Below are 17,394 nucleotides of genomic sequence, written 5' to 3'. Positions count from 1 at the left end.
CATGACCCCAGTGACACAGAAAAGGCTTTTCTGCCCTGTAAAATACATGACTGGCAACACCATGACTGATAGTAAATACTACTATGTTACACTTGAACACAAGATGTATTATTAGCTGCTCACATGGTTTTTGAAAAGCACTTGTAGCTGGCATTACAAAAGCAATGTTTACTACATGTAATAAATGAAATATAAAAAAAGGATATTTTTGGCTGTTAGTTTGAATATCTTTTTTGCTTAGGTAACACCCATTGAATTTTATTTGGTTCTCAGATTTTTGCAAGTTAGTGGAGTGGGAGGGGTGGAATCAACAAGGAAACAGACATCTTGTAAAGGCCCAAATGCTACAACAACTTTTAATACACAGATAGATGGAAAAATTGGAACAAAGAGAAGGATTTTCTCCCGCTGTTAGCTTCAAAATATGAGCATGTTGGGGTTGATTCATAAGCCTGGATGATACACACGATTTTCTTTCTTTCTATTTCTATTTCATTAAAACCTAAGAATTGAGATATGAACTGAGATATGAAATTGGTCTAGTCTTATATACAAAGTACAAATGACAGTTATATAACAAGACACACTACATGAGGAGGGTATGAGCTGTCCAGAGACAAATATTATCATGTTAAACACCCCATCAGCAGCTCTATTTTGTTGACAAAGTTCCTGCCCTTGGCCTTGTCCCACTGGACTGGTTTGAAGCTGCCCCCGACCTGGTCCCATTTGGTGTCCTTGATGACATCGCTCCTCCACGTCTCGCACCCCTTCTGTCGCGTCAGCTGTACCGAGACAAGCGGCCCCAGAGACGGGCTGTTCCGAACTGAGATCACCCTGAAACAGGACAGGAAAACACTGTACAGGCAACAGGACACATCTGAAGGGAAGGTGCCTTAACTTCCTACATAGATTACAACTTTATTTTATATTCATTGCTAGGAAATCATAATGACTTTTTTTTTGTTCTTGGGACTTTGCATCGGTCCAGTCCAGTTGCAGCAGTGAAGAGAAGAAGTTTGACACACAAATGTAAACAAACAAAAAGAAAAGTAAAATTTATGATGGATACAATCATTATGGTATATCTTAAATGTTGATCAGCACAAATATATCAACTTGGTTTTAGGATGGTTTGACTTTTAAGGCCAGTTTCCCAGGGCCAGGGTTTGAATAAGTCTAATACAAGCATATGAGATGGTGTCACCTGTTCAAGTGAAAGCTAAGAATGAAAATGTCAGCACAGTCTTACCTATCTCCCTTGGGAGAAGCCATCATGATGCCCGAGGCATTGCCCAGTTTCTCCACAGGTCCTGTCCCTACATGGTTACTCAGGTGCAGAATCTGCCACCCCATCATTTTACTGAGGGACTGGACTGTGTTGACTTGATGCTGACAAGCCTAGCAGGCAGAAACACAAACATGTAAAAACAGCTTGAATTTTTACAAGCTGCTGTACCAAGATTACTAGACAGTACAAAATGTACCTTCGTAAAAAGGTTATGTTTGGGGGACCGTGTGTGTGTGTGTGAACAGCAGAACACAATATTTGGTATGTGGGTAGGTGTTGGAGAAATTAAGAAATGATTAGAATGCAGAAAATCACCTGGTGAAGCAGAAGGTCTCTCAGTTCATGCTCATCATAGGACAAGGTGATGACCTTGCCATCCTTCGAAACGACTTTGACGTCTTCCACGCCTATGTTGACATGCAGCATGGTTCTGTGGTGAGACAAAACATAATGTGAAATCAGAACAAATCTTCATATCAATGTCTGAGAAAGGAGTTGGCACAGCATCAACTAACTGGTAATGTATGTTAGTTAATACAAGTACATGTACATGACTTGTAGTCTGTAATCTGCACTAGTAATATCAATCACAATATCAATGTTAATACTCAAAGGTATCACACACAAGACTTTATGATAATTATATTATCCTACTGTATTCATAGAATAGAGTACTGACTTGCAGATCTGCTCATATCCTGGAGATGTGATGATGATGCGAACAGAAGACTCAGTACTGGTGCCGATACTGCTGACATGGGCCTGCAGACAGGGGTCATTCACCTCCTGGGCCAACTTGTCAACCATGTCCAATATTCTGCAAACAAACAAAAAACAAAGCTACAATGTAAATTGTGATGCAGCTATCACTAATGCTCTAAGAAATGCCTCCCAATTTTATACAAGCAAATTTTGTTGCACAATGATTGTGCAAGGACTACTCAATGTACAATGGCAATGTATAGCATCTACATGTAGCACTATATATCAAACATTCTTTGAGACTTATCTACCTTACAAAGAGTATGTAGTATGGGATGAGAATGTTCTTTTACAATCAATGGTGAAGCTTCTAGCAATTAGGCATTTTTTTGAGATACATGTATTGTATGAAAGCATGGATTGTTACATGTCAATTTCAAAAGAGCAAAGCCCTGAAATGTGAAGTCCTGAAGTCCCTCCCACCTGGCCCTGAGAAGGGTGTGTTTGGCCTGTTTCTCCAGCCTCTCCAGCAGCCCCTCGCTCTCCTGCAGCTGTGTGCACTGTTTCCTGTCCATCCCCTGTGGCCCGGCCAGCCGACGCTTCTTACTGCTGCTGAACGGTGCAGTCACGGGGTGGGGCAGGGCCGGGTTCAGGTTCCCCCGGTGGACCTCACGTAACATCTGGTGCAGGGCGTGCTCCAACACGTGGTTGTGTTGACATCTTTGGGGGGAGACTCCCTCATCCTTATCATACAAAAAAAGGCATCATACTAAGGCATCAATGTAGTGGATCAAAATTTCGTTTTGGAGGAGAGATATGCTCCCGTGTAAAGTTGTGAAAATTCAACTGCCTGAAACACTATTTCCTGCATTTTGAGGATTTTAGTTAAAAAAATATAGGGTTTCATGCAAGGGAAGAAAATTTCTAGGGGGTAACCCGTCCCTAGGAACTGGTGTCATGGGGGTTCGAGAAACTGCTAGTCATGTACAAGCACACCTTGTACATGTTGTTGCATAGTGCCAAATTGTACCAGACTGTGTATTGTTGTCAGAGGTAAATATGGAATATACTTATCAATGGAACTGACCTTTGACTCCTCTTCCACAGTATTGTGGCACAGAGCAATGCTCAGCTGTACTCCAGGGAAGATCTGTGGAAACAAAGTTACAGTTGGAATACTGAGGACACAAACACTCCCAACACATGGGGTGATGCAGTCTTTTCAAAAAACAAAGCCAGTAAAATTACACTGTACATAGAAAGCTATGACATGTTCCCAATCCCATATTTTTGCTGTTGATTTATATCCTATATTGGTATTGTTGTAATAGAGATAACACTAGCCTGTGAAGTGATCTGGTTCCCTACTACAAGGTGGGGGATGGTGGACTTCATCTGCACAGCTTCCCGAGCCAGCTAGAACAACAAGGGCAGAACACATCAACATACACAGTAACAACTAACATAGGCAGCTCTTTGAGATCTCTTTTGACCCATTTTTTCAGGGTGGCAGATACATGTCATGGCAGATACATGTCACCTGGTGGAATTATGTTAGACAAGTATATATTACACAATGTAGACAACACATCTATTTTTCATGTCTGAGATGGACCCTCCACTACATGAAGCTTCAGCAGAAATCACTTTAACATTGAAAGTTGATCAATAACACTTTGCTAACCACTTCTGTCTAAACAGTTGAAAGGCGTTACAATTGATGGTACGCCAATAAAATAATTCCTCCAGGGGAATTCTACAGAGAACAACAGGTTTCAGACCTGTGCAAACAGCTCCTTGCAGAATAAGACGTTCTGTGCAGCCTCCAGTTTGACGTTCCATGGAGGCTCACCGGGGGCGGCTTCCCGCCGACTGTTGGGTAACAGGGCGGCCTTTACAGCAATAATGGTTTCTGTATGCAAACATATAGGTGAGGAGAAAACCACGGTTACAGACCTTTCCTGGGTTGATGTGAATGACAAAGTTTTTGAGCATGAAATTGTGTTGTTTTCATTGGAATCATTGAAACTAACCTAAGGAAATTTACCATGGATTTACCATTATGACTCTTAATCAATTTTTCCCTCAAAAATATTTCCTGAACAGTCCTTTCTATCCATCGCTCCAACCATGCCGTTACTCGTGAAGCTAACCCTACTGTGACGGTAACATAAACTATCCACTGACCTAGCTGGTCCTCTATGACCACCTGTATGTAGGCATTGCCCTCCAGGTCACTTGGGATGCGAACCTCCAGAGGACTGCTCCCTGGAGTCAAGTCTTCCTCTGTTGTCTTCACCACCTCAAACACTCCTGAGTGCCAGTAGTGGGAACCAGCTAAACAAACATCAAAGAGGACAGTTATTGGAACATACACACTTCTTATTTATGCAAATAAGTTACATGTATATGCAAACATGACACAAATTAAAAGTATTTAGAATTCTAAATATGGCAATGTATGTAAAAGCAACATGCATACACACTTCAAAGTTGTTAATAACATTTCTATTGTACCACATCATATTGCGATGCATAGTGCTCTACTACATGTACTAAGTACTAACCTGACTTGAAGCTGAGGTCCCCTAAAATATTATTGCCTGCCCTTCGCAGCCTCCAGTACTGCCTGAGTTTTAGGAGCTCCCTGTGAAAGTCGCCCTGCCCACGGCTGCCACCGCTGAACTCTGCCTGAGACTTGGCCAGACGGTCAGCTCCTTTCTGTAGGATATCTGCTGCCCCTGACAGGCTCTGGGAAATGTTTGTAACCGAGGTTTACTGCAGTTCCCTTTCCAACTGATAGGAGGGCTTCCTTAGCTAGTACAGTACCATGAATATATTGTATGGGCTACCCACATGGTTTGCTGTTAAAATGTTATTGATATGAGTAGTGTTGAAATGGTCAGATTAAAATTTAAACAGAATGCAACAGATTAAACTGAACATACAAAGTAAGTCTGAAAGTCTACCTCTTTCTTGGCCACATACTGTAGGACTGGTTTGGGAGGTTGCGGCTCCTGTGACACTGGATCTAAAACCATGTACTTCTTGTCCTTGGCAATTTTCAGGACATCCAGAAGTACATTGGTCTCCACCAGGGATGTCCTATGGAGGGAGGAATGTATCCAGAGATTGAGTTAAAATGCTTAGTCTTAGACAATTAGTAATGGTGCACTTCATCCCCTTTAGTCTTTACTGATTCATAAGTGTTACAAATTGTAACACCTGCTGTCCCATAGACTATACTTCCACTCCCACAGACAAAACGGCAGCCCTAAGTATATCCATGTATGGCGATGCTGCATTGTGTATACAGAGAGTCACAGAAACACACATACACAATAGTCAATAACACAAAAGACAGACAAACCAGCCAAAACCACTACTTTCCTCCTTTTAGCTTTGGGTTAAGGTAATATTACTAGTAATAAGGTTGATGTTTCCCTGAATTACTGAAATTAACTTTGTGTCACAGACCTCAGCTTGTCTCTGATAGACTCCCATGGCCAGTGGGCTTCTTGTTTCTTCCTCTCCTCCTCCTCCTCTTCCTCCTCCCCTGCCTCCAGCTGGATGTCCACATCTGAGTCCTCCTGAGAGAAGTCGATCCTGTGGGCCAACTTGGACAGGTTCTCCGACATAGACAGCGGTCTGAAACACCACAGGTTGTCAGGAAAACTTCGGCCATACGTGTTTTATGTCACTATTCACACTTGTACTAGTTGTAGAAGCTATCTGTATGCAGTCAAACCTGTTTCTTTCTTTGAACAATGCATAATATTTCATTGTACCTGGCAACATTGAGACATTCGGAGCATATTAAAATCATTGTAGATAAGTACTTGTATTTCGTTGTATTTCACAAGAATTATGCCTTCTATTCAGGTAGCCGTAGCGACTGTTACGGAGCTTTCTTGCAAAAGCCTTGCATTTTTTTTCCTTCTAGCTCATGGGGCAACATAATTTTTTGCTGAAGCATACGACGGTGAATTATAAAACCATTGCTTTTTCGATAATCAAGAATCTGGTAGTCAACGAAAGTTCCTCATTTACTTTCTGAATATCTAACAGAGTTAACTCACTGTACGTAAGTCTCCTGTCCGTCCAGGGACACCTCTTGAACTTGATTTTCCTGCAAGGCTTCCACACTGACTCGAACGTCGGACGCCATTTTGGTTAGGACTAGTCTAAGTCGTTTCACATTGGGGTAAATCAGCAAATATCACGGTAAAAAAAATTAAAAAGGTATTCAAAGAGTAAAATGAAACAGTATAAAATAATTTATTGTAGAATGATACATGTAACTTCATATTATTTCCATCGATATAAATGTTTATTCTATTTGTTACTATTTGATGTATGTATTTTCTCTGTCGGCCAGACCCTGTAGTAATTTGGTATCATCCAACGTTGGGTCAACGTGAGAAGCTTCGGACGTCTTTATTTGGAAAACACCATGTGTGTCTAAACTAGCTTGTGAAGAAAGCTAGTACTAGTATTTCTACAGATCATCTTGTAAAAGAAGTAAGATATGTATTTTGTTGTTGCATGGAAGTTTATAAAGTAATGTGGATAGAATGGATCATAATATTTGGAAGCCTTCATCATGTGTGGGAGGGGGGGAGGGGGCCCGGGGGAGGGGTGCATAACGCTTTTGTACTAAATTGTAGATACAAAATAGTGTATTGATGTACCTCAGTTTTAGTGAAGAGCACAATAAAATTGTTATTAGACCACATTAAATTTAATAATCCATAAAATTTTCTTCTTCCCACAGATGGAGATGAACCAGGAAACTGCTCTTCAGCTTTTTGAAGAAGGAGCTTTCTTCATCCTTCTTGACGTTCCCGTGGGAACAGAGTTCGGCATCGACTACAACTCCTGGCAGGTTTGTTACTTCATCCCAAGGGATACACTTAGGCTCACTGCAATTATGTGATATTAAGTTATTCAAGTATCATTTGTTTTATGAATTTTCAAAAGTATGTTTTTTTTGGCGAGTCTCAGTGCCAGTTCCTAGACAGCCAACTTCCCTGGTATTGATTTGTGTATTGATTTGTGTATTGATTAGTGTATTGGTTTTTGTATTGATTTATGTATTGATTTGTGCATTGGTTTTTGTATTGATTTGTGTATTGGTTTGTGTATTGATTTGTGAATTGATGTGTGTGTGTGTCTGTGAGTGTGAATACAAACAGAATACTAGTATGTAACACTACTGGTACTTGCTACCAACTACTATTTTGGTCTTGTTCTATACCACTTTGAAGTTATAAAATTCAAAAATTCAAATGCAGTCTAAAACTTTTTTCTCTCTTTGCTCTCAAAATGAGTTTTGTATCCTGTGCCATCAACAGGTTGGTGAAAAGTTCAAGGGAGTGAAGATGATTCCAGAGGGAGTTCATTTTGTCTCCTACAACACTGTGAACAAGGAACACAGGGAGGCAGCGCCCAAACTCGGCTTCTTTCACTACTTCCACAGCAAAGAAGTCCTTGTTAGGCAAGTATGGACCTACATGTACAATGTAACGGATGTCAGGAAACTGTCAGTGGATGATGAAAAGGGCCAAGCTAGAGGAAGAGTAACTTCATGTGTTTAGGAAAATTGGCAAACAGAAAATGGAAATTATTTCCATTTTGCTTTGCTGTGTACGTATCTTTGAGGTTGTAGGCGAGGAAGCAGGTGGTAGTGTTGTGCATATTGTTCGCTAGTTTTTGAGTACAATGTATAGCACATCAGCAAAGCATTGAATGACTTCTCATGCCTCATTCATGTCACTTAAGCAGTCAGTTCAAGCTACATGTATCTTGAGAAGATACCATGTCCGTATTTGATGACAAGAGGCTCTGTTATCTGCTAAAATGGTGGGCGAAACATAGTTTTCAGTCTTGTACCTGACATTTTCCTCTGTTCTTTGTAGGAGATGGGACAAACGACTAGAAGGCATCAGTGAAGATGTAATAGAGGGTGAGGAACTCGCTAACTTCGAATCTAGCTTAAAGGATCTTGATAAATTTCTTGGGCCATACCCTTACGACAACTACAAGAAATGGAAGTCTCTGACCAACCACATCACAGAGAGCCTGATGACCAGACTTCAGCCTGTGTCGGGGAGGATATCCTCTGCGACTCAACTTGTCAGAGACAGTGAGGAAAAAGTCTGCTACACTGTGGGTGAATTGCCCAGATCCATGAAAGAGGCCGAGGGAAGACTGCCCAAAATGGTGGCAGTAGCGGGAACAGAGATCAGGTTTGTGACCCTGCCCACCAGGACCTACCCTGAGGGTGCCTCTCCTGCAGACATCACCAAGTACAGTATGGACAAGAGCTTCATGTTGGAGGAACTTCTCAGCACACACTATGCAGAGAACCACATGGACCTGCTGGGAGAGTTACAGTTTGCCTTTGTTTGCTTCATGGTGAGGATTGTCTTGGTGCATTGAATAAAGAAGCCTCCTGTTAGTCTCCTACTGTTACATGTACATTTGGTAGTATTGCTAAAATTTCAATGTTATGATCATTATTAGAGGATAGCATACATAATCAGCTACACTGTTAGAAAAAAAGGGTTAATCTAAAATAAAGGCACCCCAGGCCCAAGAAAATAGAGATTGTGTGACAGTATACTTAATGTATTTGTTCCACTTGTGTTTTTCTAGGTAGGCCAAGTCTTTGATGCCTTTGTAACACTGGAAGAAGCTGGTCCATTTGCTGTGTTCATGTGACGAGGCTCTGGGCGAGACACGAGGCCCTGTATAGTGCCTTCATCAGCACAATGCACTTCCAACTGAGGGAGATTCCTGAAGACTTTTTCGTGGACATTGTGTCCAGCAACAACTTTCTCACAACTACACTGCAGGTTTGTCATTTTTTTGTTCTTTGCTGTCTTTCTGTTTGTGGGTGGGTGTTGAAGATATCATAAAGATCCTATGTCTTAGCTTTGGTTGAAATGGTTTTGTAATGTGGTTTTACCCAAGGACAGTTACGGTTGCCATCTAATCTTGTACAAAGGTAGTCCACTTGTGTTGCACTACCAAAGGTGTACTTCAGGGCAAAGAAGATCCTGAATAACCTCTTTGTAGGAACCAGTATGCAATACCAGCTGGTGCAACTGACCAATGTACAAATTTACCAGAAATTATTTTTGCTATCTCAGGTTTTCTTCTCGAACTTGGCCAATTGTGATGCTGCCAGTCGTCAGCTGAAGAAACGAGGGTATCAGTTCAAGGATCACCTGACCAAGACCTTCCGGTGGGACTTTGACACAGAGCAGGAGGAGGATGCTCCTGTAGTTGTGCAACTGGGAGAAACTTGACCTTCAAACTCAAGGTCACCTGTCATAAACTATTGTGAACTTTCAACTTCATCATGAAACATTCCAACTCTTCTCCCCATACTTTCAGCCATGTGTCATTGTTTTAAAGAATATGGGCAATATTACCTAGTAAGCTTGATTACACAGAATCTGCAACACTTCCAGGTTGTAACTTGGAGGGGGAAATATGAATAAAAGAAATTGTTGAGAAACATAAAGTGGTGTGCCTCTTGACATCAGATTTTTGTCTCACAAGTATGCATTGTGCTTTTGAAAACAGAATCTACACTTGCGTTGATATTATAACAGACAAATGAAAAAAATCTACACACTTCAAAGCATGCTTTTAATATGTACATGTATAGTGTATTTCCCTTGAATTCATTGCAAAGAAATGTGTTACAGTGTAATGATTTTAAAAAGAGAAAGCTAATAAATGAGAAAAGGAAACAAATAGCATGGCAACAAAATATGTGCAGGTATTTATTACATGTGAAGACACCCAAAATACAGACTAAATGTCTGCACTACTTAAATACAGATACTTCCACTCCTTGTGGAAACTGAAGTCCAAGACAGACCTACCAATGTAGCTACATGTTGCTACTTGGAATGTTATAATTTAATTCTTTTCTTTCCCAAGGAAAATCAGCAAAACAGGATTTACAAAAGGGAGTACTACTGGTAACCAGTCTTCACATTCATTATGTATCATTCTGTTACAGCGTTATGTGTTTAAATAACCTTTAATGTCGCTAAATCAAACTGCACATTTACAAACTGGGATATCAGCTCAATCATATATCAACATCACACAGGACCACTCAAAGTGAAGCTCTAATAAAAACTAAATTTACAACAGTAACTTGAAATTGAAAATACACATAAATCCTGATACATAATGATTGATGAGTACACTACTATACTATACATGCTAGTAATAGTATACTATATATCCAATATAGAAACAGGATCTTAGGCAACCAACAAAAGTATTGTGTCTAAAGACTATTCTGACATTTTGGATCATCTATGATTAAAGATACGGTACATGCCATCATGATATTGAGTATTTAGTATTTCATTGTTTTTATTACAGTACTTCCTTGTGTTCCATGAAGGCATGATACGTGTATGTATATTAAAAGCACTGATCATCAATCAAAGATCAAAGAAGCTTCTTTACCACTACTCTACATTAAGTGAATGCTGCTGCCCTCTCTCTTAAGTGTGCTCATGTACAACATTGCAATAAAGGCTGTAGTATCTGTCAATTTGTCAATCTGATTGCACTGGATATGGTACAAATGGCCGGACAGATCCTTTATGCTACAGTGCTCAAAATTACAGTACATACTTTATTCACTCCAGCCTAAGTAATGACCCTACACAGCCCACCCTACACATAGACCTGTTGGCTGGCCAGGGCATCAGTGAAGGGGGTGACCAGGTTGGACGTGGCGAAGTTGAAGATGAGTCCAAACGTGATGGAGATAGGGAGCGCAGGCAGGGCCTTCTTGAAGATGGCTAGCAACAGCAGAGTCAGACACAGACCCTAAACAACAGCAGAAGGAACATGTCATTCATCAATCTCTAGCCAGCCAGCACCAACATCTTGTACACATAAGAGATTAATCATACCATAAGTGTAGGAGTCCTAAAGTCAGGAGAAGGGTGCTAGTTTCCAATAGATAATTTCCAACGAATACAATAATTGCAAGATTGTGTGGCAGACTTTTTACAGAATTCCACAGTATCAGTATCTATCCCTACCCCCATGCAGACCATGCCCATGCCTTAAAATGAATTAGGTGACTTACAATAAGAATGGCCACAAAGCAGGCCAGGGTTGTGTTCCAGTCCCCATTGGAGGAAGCTTTCCCAACTAGAACACTGTAGAAGATGAAGTCTCCCAGCCCCAGTTTTACACCTCCTGGGAACAAAAATAACAAGATCGCATCATCAAAACTGGGGTTATGTGATGTTTTTACTGGCCCTATAGGTTCATGGGGAGGAAGGAAAACAAGGTAATCTTCAAGCAGATGATTGGATGGGAACTCATTCACAAAAACGGCAGCCAAAATATGATTCACCTGGCGAAATATATGATGTTAGTTTGGTTAAACAATCAAAATGCAGGTGTGCTATTCCTCTTCATCCTGCTCATGGGACTATCAGAGAGAGATCATTCATATGAAGGATTTGACTTCCAAGGAGTAACTGCTGTTTTGGACAGAGATTACTTTATGTGGACCAATGTCTATGACATACTTTCTTCCTCGTCTTCTTCATCCTCCATCTGTTGTTGTTGTTGTTGTGTTGATTCCCACCAGGCGACACTCTCCCGTTAGACAGAGCCTGTGCTGCTGACCGTGCATCCTCACTGTTCATCGATGCATCCGAGACGTTCCCTCCCCTGTTGGGCCGGCGGACAGGGCGGGCTCCGCGCGATTCCTGCCAGTCTGGGCCGAACCCCCCCTCCTCCTCACCCCCCGTCGCACCTGCTGGGGTGGCTGCAGGAGTCAATCAAACCATGTCAATCAACATTATTGCACAACAATTGTAACTGTTACAATGTATGGCAAGCTGGTACAGTATAATACAACTAGTCTAATATCTACACTACTTGAAGTACATACTAATGAAAGTAAGAATGCACAGGAGACAAGTTCAACAGACAAGATTCAACACTGAGGGACAGTGAAATATCTTTCCTTAACCTATTTGTGTTTCTGGTCTTGTAGGTAGTACTAGGTCTTGTAGGTAGTACTAGTACAAGGTACTGTAAGTCTACAAATTTCCGCGGTATATTTAGATTCGCGGAATTCGCGGGGACCTTTGTACCGCGAATCTATTTCCCCGCGAATATGTTTTGCGTAAGTGCGCCCCCCTCCCCACATGCATTCACGACGATAAGCGAAACACAAACACACGCGACAAACACAAATCACTGCAAATCAACTCCATTCTTAGCAAATGTACGTATGTTGAGTACCAAAATTTTTTTAAGTTATACTGAGACACCGAATCGTGATACTGCGGCACTGGCCGAGTCAAACGTGCACCGCCGGACAAAAATCTCTGTGTGCTGAGCGCCGGCCATGCGCGCCCGGGCGCTTGAAAATTGCGGGCACATCGGGCAAATCTACAAATATTTTGATGAAAAATATAACTGCTGGTACCTGGGAAGTGTTAGTTGGTTCTCTTTTGCGCCCTGCTTTGCGGGCGTTTTTTTTTTTTTCTTGTTTTGCTGGATAGAAACGCTACCGTGGCCCCTACAAAACCGTAGGCGACCTTTGCATACTTCCGGGTTCAAAATCTCGCCGAAGACGGCATAAATATTCTTAGTAATATATATTTTCCCGAAAGATTCTTTCGATTATGCATTTCTTCACTAGTGTATCGATGTGTAGTCGTGGAAAATAGATTTTTAGCGCTTATTTCCGAACAAAGAAAATTGTTTACACGTGCGTCAGATTGATCGTCAGCTATACCGCCGGCAGTCTCGTGCGGTGCACGAAACAAATTTTTGCGCCGCGTTTTAGGATATAAATGCCGGAACACGAACTTTTATTATTTTAAATATACACTTTACAAATTTTTCTTTGAAAAATAGCCAAGGAGAAATCGCGAATCTAAAAATACCGCGGATGGTCCATTTTCCCGAAACCGCGAACTTTAGGCCCCGCGAATCTAAAGAGACTTACAGTATATGCTATTTAGACCATTATAATTTGGTTGCATTCAGGTAACTTGTGGAGAATGTGTTCAGATACATGTATGTGGTTCTCAATAATTCTCACCATAGCTGGTATTCTAATGGTAAGCACCTTAGTTTAAAAAGGCATCTGTAGAGTACCAAATAACACAGACCATTGTTCCATGACAGTACTGGTCAATGTATGAAGTACCGGTTGTGTAAAGGTCTTGTTTTTGGAGCATGAATTTGAGTGTAATGTAAGAGAGCAGAGCAATGGATAGAGGTAGACAGGGCAGAGATGGTCAAACAAGACACAGTTCTTGAAATACTAGTAAGCAATAAGCAATATACACATCACCAGCCATAACATTCATACATACAGACATCACCAGTCACACCATAAAGACATGTACTAGTACACGCTGGACCTGTGGCATCACCATCACCCTTTCTCTCAAATCTTCAACTTAATGTCAATGACAATCAAATTCTTTACTCATTTCTGTTCTACTTGATGTAGAAAAGACAGATGTAGAAAGAGGTGTCTTTTGTGACACCAGGAATTCTCCATAATCAACACAGGATTGGCAAGGATCAAAAGGAATTATGATAATTGGATGTAACGGTTAATACTAGTAACCAGTTGGTTACTAATAATTCACTACTACTGGATAAAACTTCTACTAGACAGAAAAAATAGTAATTACTAAAAACTTCAAGAGGAAACAGGAAAGATAAAAAAAGTAAGGATCAAAGTTTTATCCAATGGTAGCAGATTATTAAACTTGAGGGTGAGGTGGATATTGGAATGTGAGCATGCCTGAGTCGCAGGTCCTATCACTGTCATCCCCCGTGCTCCCAGCTTCGTTATCGAGGAGTCTACCTCCACCTGCAGCCTGCTGGCCCTCAGCTCGACGCTTCTTCTTCTTTTTCTTCTTCTTCTTTGCCTCTGGGTCCGAATCTGCCATGCCCACGAACCACATCATTGTAGCTAGGGGAACAGACAAAGGTTATTACATACACTGTGGTTTTACATAGCATAAACTGTTATTCAAAGTAATTATTTATCGTGTTCTTGTTATGATATATCTTTATACTTTCATCTTCATTGATTGATTTTTCAAGGAATAATACCTGTAATAGCAAAATAATGATTCTATTTGTTTTGTGTGGCAAGTTGGATGCTGTGTACATACAGGAGTAGATGAGTGCGGGAAAGATGGGCTCGTTTCTTTCCTGTGCTGTTTCCACGAGAACTTTCAGGGGCCCTTTGGGGCACAGCACTGCAACAAGGTCTGTGGAACATAGCAAACTTACAGTCAAACCAAGGTCTGTGGAACATACTGGTAGCAAACATACAGTAATGAATGACAAATGTATAAAAATTTGCTTCTAAAAACATGTCAAATAGCACTCAGGGTTGGAAAGTCCCAAAGCTGGACAAAGGTGCCCAGAGGATGATTATCCATATAAATCAAATCAGTATGGCCTGAGCTAGAAGTCGTACCGTATAATGAAATGGCCCCCAGGATGAACCAGGTGGTCCAGTCAGGCAGGTACTTGATGAAGACGAGAGCCATGAGAGCGGAGATGACGATGAGATAAGCCTGCTGGAGAAGCAGGGGTCCCTTCCAGTGGATACACACCATCCCCACCGCACCAAAAGTTCCACATCACGATGGCCAGGGAGATGTAGTCACACGGAATGTTGTAGGCCTGAAGGACCTCGCTAAGGTCAGGAACCAAACAAGATGTTCAGAGTTTCTAACATAAGTATAAAACAGTATTCCAAAACAGGGATCGAAATACTTCGTTCTGCATACCTGCACCTGACAAATTTTACCTGCATCACAGAATGTGAACTGTGGAATCATACTAAAACTGTTCAGAAGCCATTGCCATTCTTTCTGTTAAACTTCATGGGAGGTCTGCATTACTACAGCAAATAAAAACCCACATGCACCTACTCTCATCTGCCGAATAAACATACGGGTACGTTTATTTTTTGGGCCCGAACATCCACCCAGTACGTTCTTATTTTGCACAGTACGTTTATTAATTTTTTGAAAACCAGTCATTTTTTTCAACTTCGTGTGAAAAAAATTGACAAATCATCGACGTGAAGACGTCTATAAACGCGTATTTTAGCGAGAAACTTGTCATTTTCGGGCCGGTTTTTGCAATCACCGCGTGCATAAATTCGTCTGAATGTTCTATTGTCATGAGTGGTGCTTATCAAAATACGAAATATTAAATGCTCTTTTTTTTGTCTATTTAAATTCCTAATTGCAAATAACAGTTAAAGATTTTTGCATATATCAGTAAGGGCGCATTTTAGTACAAGAGACACAGGTTACCCGTCAATTTTGGTAATTTTCCGGGGGGTACGTTTATTCCGGGGGTATGTTTATTTGATTTTGAAGATTTGTCCGGGGAGTACGTTTATTCCGGGGGGTATGTTTATTCGGCAGATGAGAGTACGTGTATATACATTAGGTTGGACTTCAGATTGCCCAAAGACATCTCACATTGGCAAGTTGAATACAGACTGGGAAGACACTGCTACTTCACTGTAAGTAAATGGTTCACAAAACTGTCCTTACCCCAGATAGATGTATGCAAACAGGAAAAGCAACATCAGTGAGGACAGGATCAGCCAGCCATGGATAAACTGTAAGAATGAAACTTGATATTGAAAGTGTCTTTAATATCTTTTGCACAGCCTTGTACATGTACAAGCAATCTCTTCCACTTTATTGTTCATAATACCTAGACAGTAAACCGGACAGCGAGTGCAAGTTATGCATATGTTTACCTGCAATCTGAAAATATCTTCACCAAGCTATTCTGTATGACACGGGATGACCAGGCGTGTGTGTAGGGCTCACCTTGTAACACCTGTACTTGTACAGGATGACCAGGAAGACAGTCATGACTAAGATGACCCCAACCATGATGGCAGCATTGGCCAGAGAATCACCAACTTTGCTGGCCGCTGTTGTTCCTTCCTCGTGGAAAGGTGTGTAGATTCTGGACGCAATAGGTCAGCAGGTCAATAGGTCTTACACCATTCATTAACAACATTATTGGTGTGTATGATCTAGCCAGATGATTGAAACTTCGGCATAGTGGTGGATTTTTCTGGCCAGCCAACTGTACATGTTCTATGACAAATAAAGGGCTTTTAATTCAAGTATTCAAAGAAGGGCCATTAAAAATACAGTGTCAACTAGTCTAGAAAAAGCTAACACTAGTAACAGGTAGTACTCACAGGTAGGCATTCTTTTCTGTGTAGAAGGTGATGGAACTGATGGTAGCCACCACCACAGCCATGCAGAGTGAGACTGGTGCAAACAGCATGATGACGTGTTTGGCTCCGTACTTCAGGGTCATCTCTGTGTCTTCCTCCTCCTCCTCCTCTTCCCTGTGTCTGATCCCAGGATCCTCTCCTCCATCCCCCGCCTCTCTGCCCTCGGCACCTCCACGTTCATGTTCCTGGTAGATTTGGCAAAAGACAAGCATCCGAGAGCCCTGTTAATCTCTGTACTTTTTGCCACCCAACCCAACCTGCGTTTAACTACATGTAACGTTACTATATTATAAGATTTTTTTTTCAAGTGAGAAACACTAATTAATATTGGTCATCTGAATACTTTTGATGCATATTTGATGATCATGAACTAAGTTGAGGTTTCTTGTCAGTAATTTTCAGTGCTGTTGTGGAACGTTACCCTTCAAGTTCAACCTATTCTCCAAGCAGATGTTGGGATTAAAAAACGTTTCCTTGCTGTGTTATTATAATTATTCGGTTTGTGTTTAAGATTTGGAACACTGCCAGATGGACGATTTTCTTTGAGAAAACGATCTAGTTGTTGTACCCTTACGTTATGCCGCCATCAAGCTACGATGAGACCAGTAGACCTACGCCACAGGAAGACTAGTCACCTGGATGTTTTGTTGCTGACCCCGCCGGCCACTGCTCCGTGAGCCCCTTTGAGAAGTGACGGCCTCGCCCGCCATGGGTCGCACGTCCACCTGTAAGTCCATCAGGCTGGTTCTCTCGTTGCAGTGTTCCGAGTCAGAGCCGGAGTTGTAGTAAGACATTCACGCCGCAAAAAGCGGCTGGCACGTCAAAATTTTGACGGGAGGTTTTACCTGCTTATGTTATGGCCGTCTCATAAACCGCAAAGTATTTTCGAGCTCAGACTAACACAAAAACTAAGAGATTCTTTTGGATCCTCTAGTGGTCCCAATCAAGACCACTCTTTGGGGGGAAAGGACCGACTAAAACTCAACGAAGGAAAAGAAATGGACACAAAAGCGGAACCTGCAACATATGCGTCATTTCCCTTTCGACCGGAAGTAGAATAATTTTCTGAAGGTCTCGT

The 17,394-nt window shown here is 41.4% G+C and overlaps 3 protein-coding genes across 3 annotated transcripts; 1 reads left to right on the top strand and 2 right to left on the bottom strand.

Annotated features, from left to right (window-relative positions):
- Positions 1-6: 6 nt before the first annotated feature.
- On the bottom strand, positions 7-6,167 carry LOC109474831 (mediator of RNA polymerase II transcription subunit 17-like). Its single transcript, XM_019775253.1, has 13 exons — positions 6,073-6,167; positions 5,471-5,641; positions 4,963-5,098; positions 4,561-4,744; positions 4,181-4,330; positions 3,775-3,905; positions 3,338-3,409; positions 3,081-3,143; positions 2,477-2,736; positions 1,971-2,108; positions 1,607-1,721; positions 1,253-1,401; positions 7-837 (listed from the first exon to the last, which is right to left on the bottom strand). Exons 1-13 carry the CDS (start codon positions 6,159-6,161, stop codon positions 627-629), a joined length of 1,869 nt encoding a protein of 622 aa, XP_019630812.1. The 5' UTR covers positions 6,162-6,167; the 3' UTR covers positions 7-626.
- Positions 6,168-6,398: 231 nt separating this feature from the next.
- Positions 6,399-9,550, top strand: LOC109474853 (protein AAR2 homolog). Its single transcript, XM_019775305.1, is given in 8 exon segments — positions 6,399-6,514; positions 6,768-6,878; positions 7,348-7,490; positions 7,912-8,410; positions 8,651-8,677; positions 8,679-8,729; positions 8,731-8,850; positions 9,148-9,550. Coding segments are annotated over 7 exon segments (1,110 nt in total). The 5' UTR covers positions 6,399-6,514; the 3' UTR covers positions 9,307-9,550.
- Positions 9,551-9,776: 226 nt separating this feature from the next.
- Positions 9,777-17,366, bottom strand: LOC109474838 (presenilin-2-like). Its single transcript, XM_019775274.1, is given in 12 exon segments — positions 9,777-10,861; positions 11,127-11,239; positions 11,578-11,626; positions 11,629-11,819; positions 13,890-13,997; positions 14,203-14,301; positions 14,514-14,670; positions 14,672-14,735; positions 15,610-15,677; positions 15,895-16,036; positions 16,278-16,501; positions 16,952-17,366. Coding segments are annotated over 12 exon segments (1,530 nt in total). The 5' UTR covers positions 17,111-17,366; the 3' UTR covers positions 9,777-10,705.
- Between the last annotated feature and the right edge of the window lie 28 nt (positions 17,367-17,394).

Source organism: Branchiostoma belcheri, unplaced genomic scaffold (assembly GCF_001625305.1).
Source record: "Branchiostoma belcheri isolate BF01 breed outbred unplaced genomic scaffold, Haploidv18h27 scaffold32, whole genome shotgun sequence".
In the NCBI taxonomy this organism is placed as follows: domain Eukaryota; kingdom Metazoa; phylum Chordata; class Leptocardii; order Amphioxiformes; family Branchiostomatidae; genus Branchiostoma; species Branchiostoma belcheri.
This window is presented reverse-complemented; position numbering and strand designations above follow the sequence as displayed.

Bases quoted from the DNA above. Each gene is read 5' to 3' on its own strand.
- LOC109474831 (XM_019775253.1), bottom strand. From the start codon at position 6,161: ATGGCGTCCGACGTTCGAGTCAGTGTGGAAGCCTTGCAGGAAAATCAA. The intron at 4,331-4,560 runs GTTAGTACTTAG...ATGTTTGTTTAG, and splicing joins GGACCTCAGCTTCAAGTCAG to CTGGTTCCCACTACTGGCAC. The intron at 1,402-1,606 runs GTGATTTTCTGC...TCTGCCTGCTAG, and splicing joins GAGACCTTCTGCTTCACCAG to GCTTGTCAGCATCAAGTCAA.